General features: G+C 50.4%; 4 protein-coding genes across 4 annotated transcripts; 1 reads left to right on the top strand and 3 right to left on the bottom strand.

Annotated features, from left to right (window-relative positions):
• Positions 1 to 193: 193 nt before the first annotated feature.
• FIBRA_05610 (uncharacterized protein) lies at positions 194 to 1486 on the bottom strand (the record flags this gene model as incomplete). Its single annotated transcript, XM_012327370.1, has 5 exons — positions 194 to 386; positions 462 to 687; positions 744 to 879; positions 1099 to 1223; positions 1354 to 1486. 5 exons carry the CDS (start codon positions 1484 to 1486, stop codon positions 194 to 196), a joined length of 813 nt encoding a protein of 270 aa, XP_012182760.1.
• A 637-nt stretch (positions 1487 to 2123) lies between these two features.
• On the bottom strand, positions 2124 to 3451 carry FIBRA_05609 (uncharacterized protein; the record flags this gene model as incomplete). Its single annotated transcript, XM_012327369.1, has 5 exons — positions 2124 to 2366; positions 2416 to 2728; positions 2776 to 2813; positions 2863 to 3141; positions 3206 to 3451. The coding sequence occupies 5 exons, from the start codon at positions 3449 to 3451 to the stop codon at positions 2124 to 2126; spliced, it is 1119 nt and encodes a 372-aa protein (XP_012182759.1).
• Positions 3452 to 3913: 462 nt separating this feature from the next.
• On the top strand, positions 3914 to 5166 carry FIBRA_05608 (uncharacterized protein; the record flags this gene model as incomplete). The annotated part of the gene is made up of 4 exons (XM_012327368.1): positions 3914 to 4143; positions 4198 to 4342; positions 4407 to 4533; positions 4583 to 5166. The coding sequence occupies 4 exons, from the start codon at positions 3914 to 3916 to the stop codon at positions 5164 to 5166; spliced, it is 1086 nt and encodes a 361-aa protein (XP_012182758.1).
• Positions 5167 to 6133: 967 nt separating this feature from the next.
• Positions 6134 to 6962, bottom strand: FIBRA_05607 (uncharacterized protein; the record flags this gene model as incomplete). The annotated part of the gene is made up of 2 exons (XM_012327367.1): positions 6134 to 6425; positions 6484 to 6962. The coding sequence occupies 2 exons, from the start codon at positions 6960 to 6962 to the stop codon at positions 6134 to 6136; spliced, it is 771 nt and encodes a 256-aa protein (XP_012182757.1).
• Between the last annotated feature and the right edge of the window lie 66 nt (positions 6963 to 7028).

Here is a 7028-nt window from a genome sequence, read left to right as displayed (position 1 = left end):
CCCCCGCCACATATCCGCCATAGACAAAAGGTTGAGTATATCTGCGTGGAATACCTGGAACCGTCAGAGTGAGGATGCATCCGACCTACCAGCAATCGCTGCAGAGAGTTGATATCATAACATGCGTACCTTGTCGAATACCATTCGGGCCGCATAAGATTCTTGAACATCCTGGAGTGGCGTGCGTAAGGCTTCACGTACAGCCTTGAATGCCACCGCTTCCCTGCGAAGGGTAGCAATCTGCTGGGCTAATACCGCCAGTCAGTACGAATCCGAATGCAAAAGCATAAGTATTATAGGGCGGAAACGATCCCGTACCGTTTTCACCCTGTTTTTCGGCTTCATCCAGCTCACCTCCGGCGTCTTCATCTTCACCAAACAATTGACTGGAAGACATCGCCACCGTTACACAAATTTAAATGTCAGAAAACCTAGAGAATAATTGTCATATGAGGACTCACGACATCAAATAGCTCTTTGCCCAGACTATACAGTGTATCGGCTGCGAAGGTGTCGAGCGAATGGTACAAACAGGGAATGTCTTTTGCGTGGGTTTTGGAACACAGTCAAAGCATTCTGTCCGATCCTTCAGAATAGGCTGAACCTGGCCCAGATATCCTGCTGTTCCAGACTCCACCAGAGGAACATTGGCGGCCATGCACATTCTGTTGACGTGCCGGCGCGCATCTGAGAATCAGTCAGAAAACACAATCATCATGCAAATACCATACATGTGCACACACCAAGGTTATCCAAGGCATTGAGTACGATGTCAAACCCTCGGAACCATGCGATATCGAACTGAGGTTCCTTTATGTTGCCATGTATAGGGTTGACGTGAACGTTAGGATTAAATGCGGACGCTGTTCGAGCCGCAACCTACATAAACGATGATGAATGAATGCACAAAAGATATGGATCCATTCACGTCAACGAAGGGTCTGAGCCAATGTAAACAGAACTGTGTTCGACTCTCATATTTCCGCGTCGCAAGAGACCGAAACATACTCATGTGATACGTAGACACTGCGTTACGAAGCCTCGTGATCTTTGAGGAGACGAGAGGGACAGCGGCGACAGTGCGGGCGAAGCACGCACCATAGCTTTGCTCTGCTTTACATCCTTCTTCTTGAACAAAAACTGGCGGTTCAAATTGGACAAATCAATGGTGTCCAGGTCGAGTAAAGTAATATGTCCGAAGCCCGCTAGAACGATGTTCTTCACTGTGATCGACAAGGGGAATTCGGCCAATTTGAGTCATGAACGGCAGATAAGTCGATAGTTGCACGCCGACGAGACAGTTCATGTGATCTATAAGTGAAATGCTGATCGTAACCTAAGGGGTTCACTTACACAGCTCGCACCCAATTCCTCCCGCGCCTACTAATAAGACCTTTGTCTGGGGAAGACGAGCGAAGAGCTCCGGTCCTAGTATAGCTTTTGCGTGAGCAGTGCGCCCATTCGGATTACCGTTCGCAGTTGGCATCTCGTAGATATAGAAACGAGAGGCGAAGGAACGAATGGTACAGAAGCACTACGAGTCGATGCTCAAATCGCTACTAGTCGCGACTTGGTCGCGACCGCCCTTTCTATCGCGTGACACAGTTCGCGCCCATAATGTGACGTCACGCGTTTAAGCTCTTTGTCACGATATGTCACACTCGCAACTTGGAGTCTTCCTCCATGGCTGGCTGATCGAAGGCACTTCGTCACCTCCCTCAGGCTCTGCTTCTTACCAACCACGGAGCCCGCCCCTTGTGTATTGTCCCCTGAACGCACTCATATCATTCCTAGATGCGTTCGTGGCTGAGGTTGTCAGACCATCGCAGTTCTGATATAGACTAATTTCTAGATGTATGCTGCGGTCTAGGGAATAGCGAACATATAGTGACTGGGCCGTATCCAAAACGTGTAATATACACTCTTGATATAAATACACACAATCATTGTCATAATAATACCCATCAAAGTGCTCATCAGGGTTGGGATTACCGGGATAGAAGCTGGAATAGCAAATAAAAGCGCGATAGCAGTCAATCGTACGAACAAAGCAGAATAGATCAAATACTCTAGGGGGTGTATGAGTGAAGTTCACAAGTGGACGAGGACGTAGAAACTTGCCGCTATGTAACAAGGCGCTTGAGATGATATATTCCTTCCCGCGCAGCAGCGACAGTATCATGAAGAATACGCTCCGGAGGCGTCTCAGAACGTGGTCGTAGTCGCCAACGCAGTAGAACACTACTTAAAGTGGCCTGGATTTCCTCCAGTGACTTCAATGTATCCTGCGCTGTAGGGCGTCGGCCTGGTACTGATTGCTTCATTGCACCTACAAGCGACTGTAGGAAGTCCAAACCATGATATTTCTACAGTGAACGTAAGTATATATGTGTAAGGTGGAAAGACCGCGGTTACCTGTATAAATTCTTTGTCGTACACATTCCCTAGAACAAAGATGTCTACCTTGTATGCATCATATGGTACATCAGAGGACAGTTCGGGGACGTCTTGATCTCTGCCGTTCTTTCCAAGCACCAGAGGCGAAGAATTTTCGGAAAATCGCGTCGATATGCCGAAGTCAATAAAGTAGTAGCGAACGGGATGATCAATCCGCGATAAGGGGACAAGTTCAACAACGCCATCCAAGGAGCAGTGATCCCGAATAGGATGATGGCCTTGAGGATACAGAGAGCGACCATCCATCATAATATTTGCGGATGCACAATCTCTAGCTAGTGTTAGATGGTTTATTCGTGGGTCTTCCCTAGCACATACCGATGAGCCACTCCGCACTGGTGGAGAAATTGGAGACCCTGATAAATTTGTAAGAGGAGGAGACAAGATTGGAAATGAAAATGCTACTTGTAATGTTTGAAATACAAAGTCGAGTACTTCTCCAACAACACCAAATTCTGGGTCATCAAATGGCCGCAAATATGGAGTGACCATTAGCATTTTGCTGCTTCCAAGCGGATCGGGCAGCAAATCTATTAGTGGAGCACAGTGGTTTGAGGGGTGATTAATCAAATCGGGCGAAGAGAGAAACTTGGCGATAGCAATCTCATCCGTGTCGCCTCTGGTGGTCTTGATAGCAACGAGCATTCCATCCCGACACCGTATAGCGTCGATGACGTTATAGTTCTTTGTCATAACCAGACGTTCTGATCAATCCCTTGCCTGTGTAGAACAGAATCAGAAGACGCACATTGAGCATGATGGAATCCTCGCAAAATATGGGATCCACATTCTTGCCTATCCAAGACGGAGTCCAATCTGTATAATAACGTTTCCTCAAAGTGTAACCTGTTCTCTCAAGGAACGGCTGGCGATCTTTCCACAGCTTTTCCGCCGGGCTGAGGCCATAGAATCCTTTGCGCGTGTCCTCGGCATAGAGTTGAGCCTTTTCTGGAGAAATATAGGCGTACGCAGGTAGATGGCTTGATCTATCCATAGGTTTGATACTTAGAGCTCAGGGTGTGCTGTGCATAGTGAGTAGTTCGACGTCAGCTTAAGTTGTTGAACGTTCGAGTTGAATTATGAACATGAAATTGCCCGCGCGCATCTGAAATTTAAAAATCTTTTTTTACCTTGATACGTATGTTAGTTCCTATTTTAGTAAACGTATAGGTTACTCTTGCGCTCCTTCAAGTTCTCAAGCTCTCAAGTCCGCGATTGGCTCTTACTCGTAGCTTGACATGCGCGGGCAGCATGGAAAACGAGAGGCCTATTCATCAGCTTCGTGATCATGCCGATGCCTTGCATAATATCATTCGATACACCGCACCGCTCCTCGCCCTTCATAAAGAGGTTGTCCGAACCTCAATTGAGGCATCCTGCAAAGACTGGCAACATATCTCGCCCGTAGGACTACTGCTTCGTCAAAAAAGTGGACATAAATCGTTCTCAACCACAAATGTCGTCAGGTGCGGCCTACAATATATGGGGTGCCGTTACAGGTGCTGCTGGACTCGCTGCCACACTGCCTATGGTATTCACCGCTATTCACAACCAACTTCCATCCGCCAAGATGAAGGTGTTGGATGAGATCCTATCCGAAACGCGGTCCTTATTGACGTCTGTGGCTGAGGAGGGATTGTTCTCGGATGTAACTTTCGTCGCTAGCATCGAGCATCGTTTATCTAAGTGCGTTTGAAGTGTCAGCGGTGGCGCAAGGCGTACTGATAATGTCTGTTACAGCCTACAATGCCGGGCAGAAAGATATCGTGAGGAAACATACTGCGCCACAACACTGACGAAACAATTCAAGGAGATGTTGACTGGCTTATCACGACGGATATCATTTCTTTGCAAGGAGGTGAAGAAAATTCGAGCGGTGGTTGTCGTGAGTATACTAGCAACACTATATAGTGCCCTCGATAATTGGTTCCTGATCCCGAAATTGGAAGACTACAACAGCCAGAGAACGTGAAAGACTCTGCAGAGAGACTACTACCCAAGAATCTACTTCTAGTGCAAGCTCCGTTCCCCCGTTCGAAATTGCGATTAATACGAACCGCCTGGATGACCAGTCCTGTACGAATATGTTCTATTCAATGTAAAATGCGCTCACCAGCCGTTCTAGGCAATGATGTCTCCAGCGGTATGTACGAGCTTATGGGTCGATGCTGTGGCGCGCCGCCCACTGCAACGCTTGCTGCAGTGCTACCTAGCGCGTCTTCTTTGCCAAACTTGACATTTGAGTCACATCCTACCGATCACCTTAGTACAGAGAGCATCTCGGCATCCAACGGCAACATGAATGAGGAGGTGCAATATGCTTCCGATCCATCATTGACCTCATTGTTCCCCGCCGCGGGCCAGCAGCACTTTTTCACCTATAATCGGGCAGCACGTCGTGGCTCCCGTCGCGCTCCCCGAAGTATTGGCCATAATCTGGCCCAGCGCCACCGGAAACTCCATGGCGTCCCATGCCCGCTCAAGCCATCGCGCTCAGGCCGTACGTCCAAAGTCCGTGCCGCTACCCGCCCTTATATACACAGGCACAAAGATACTGCCGGCTCCAAGACACTCCTCCGGGATTACGAGCACTGGGGACAACGCGACGCGTCAGACGATGACGAGTGGGCGGACGACGATCCCAACACCGACGATCTCGGCGGCGCCGTCTCGTTGCGCGCGCCCAGTCTAGCATTAAGCACCCTCTGATTCCCGAACGACACACGGTGCGCGGCGTCTGCAACGCCAGTGCGCTGCGCCGGGAAGTGTTCTGAACCAATAGCAGAAGTACCACAAACTGGATGCGCGTCTCGCTGTGGACTCCGCAATCATGCGTGGTGATGCGTGCGGTGGGCTCACAGGCCCGGCGCCGAGTCGTAGACGCAGCTATCTATCTAATATTCTGAAGTCCTGTATTTATGCGCGCAGGCGAGCTCCACCCTCCAGGCGGTGGACTCGTGTTGTGATTTAGAGTTATTCATCGTCTCGCCAAACCGCGTCTTGTGAAACGACGATGCGGATTATGTGGCCTACGCGCACCTGATCGTTTAAAGTACCAGGGCCACTGGGTAAAATTGCGCTTGGGGTCTCGTGCGGTTGAGCATAATGGTTCTTGCTGGTGCACAATCCAACCGCGGTAATCGTCAGGACCATCGCTGTACTTACTGCGCGATGAATTGTCTGTGAATACGACAGTTAGCAACCATTGAGTATTGAACATAGATATGTAAATGTGGCCTCGGAAAAATTCCATTTCTGAGCTTATCTGCTCAAACAAGTGGACGTGTCCAATGTTTGGAAGGTGTTGTCCACATTTTGGGTTCTCGGCAATAGTCCGTCACTCCCCCCTGCGTACCCCAGAAGTAGATCAAACGTTGGCAACACGATGCACGCGGTCTTCGATTTCGAAACTCCAGTCAGATAGGAAATCGCTAAGGCACACTCCACTCCAAAAGGCTTTATTAGCAGATGGATGCCGTACATCATTAAAGAGCAATGCGCTGCAAAGATGCGCCCAAGTCAGATCATGAACGTCCGAGAAAGTGCGCGGTATCATAAAAGTGTTTCCAAACCATCATCGCAAGAAGGGAAAGTCGTAAATCGATATACGTCTGAGACGCCGCCCGGTACTTTCATTGTCATGTCCTATGTTGTTGCGCACGCGCTCTATGGCGCTTTAGCAGCAGCCGCGGGGCGACTGCGGGAACGCAAGGAGCCCGTCTGAACCTGTGCGAGGCAGGTTTGGTACCCAGGGCGACTGCACTGCCTCCAATGCAGGGAAGCGCACGGTCTCGAGCCACGGCGAGAAGAGCGGCGTGTGTATCATCGAGGGTGCGCGGGGGTCGAACTGGGACGGGCTCAGACCGATCGTATTGAAGAGAGCGCCCATGCCACCGGGAGAGCCAAGCGAGAATGATGACGAGCCGGGGGAGCCTAGTAGGCCGAGGCCGAGTAGACTACACAGGACGCTGAGTCGTCGCACGAAGGTAAGTGGGGACAAGAGAAGGATGAGTGGGATGGACGTACCTGGCCTTCCTGCCCTTGTTACGATGTCCTGTCCACGACTCATACGGCGCCATGCCAATGTCGAGTGTGATCTCTCCGGTGAGATAGTCGCTGGTCACAGTGGATCGAGAGGAGGAGCGTGCGCGGCGCCCGGAGGGCTCAGGCGTCACGATGATGGAGGGTGTCGGAGGGGAGTTGAGAAGACGGCTGGCTTGGAGGGCATTGCGCTTGTCTCGCCCACGATCGACAACGTCTTGCGCGAGGCTCTCCGCGGTGATTTCTTCGTCAAAAAGGAGCCTTTTCTCGTCCTGCCAGTCGAATCGTGCCTGGAGCCAGGAATTGAGCTGGACGACCGTGGCTGGATCCAGGCTGGCGAGCATGAGGGGAGAATCGATCGAGATGGGCCGACGGGAAAAACTCAAGGTCGCAACCTGTTCTGCGATGGCCATCGCAACCTCAGCCTTGCGGTCAAATGAGTCTTTTATCGCAATTGGAGACATGAAGTTCGGAAGTGCGTTTGGGGATTTGAAAAGGGACAATATGATACGGAAGCTTCTTTACAGGGA

Source organism: Fibroporia radiculosa, assembly GCF_000313525.1.
Source record: "Fibroporia radiculosa TFFH 294 genomic supercontigs, scaffold4726, whole genome shotgun sequence".
In the NCBI taxonomy this organism is placed as follows: Eukaryota; Fungi; Basidiomycota; class Agaricomycetes; order Polyporales; family Fibroporiaceae; genus Fibroporia; species Fibroporia radiculosa.
The sequence above is the reverse complement of the archived record's forward strand: the minus strand, read 5'-3'. Positions and strand labels throughout refer to the sequence as shown.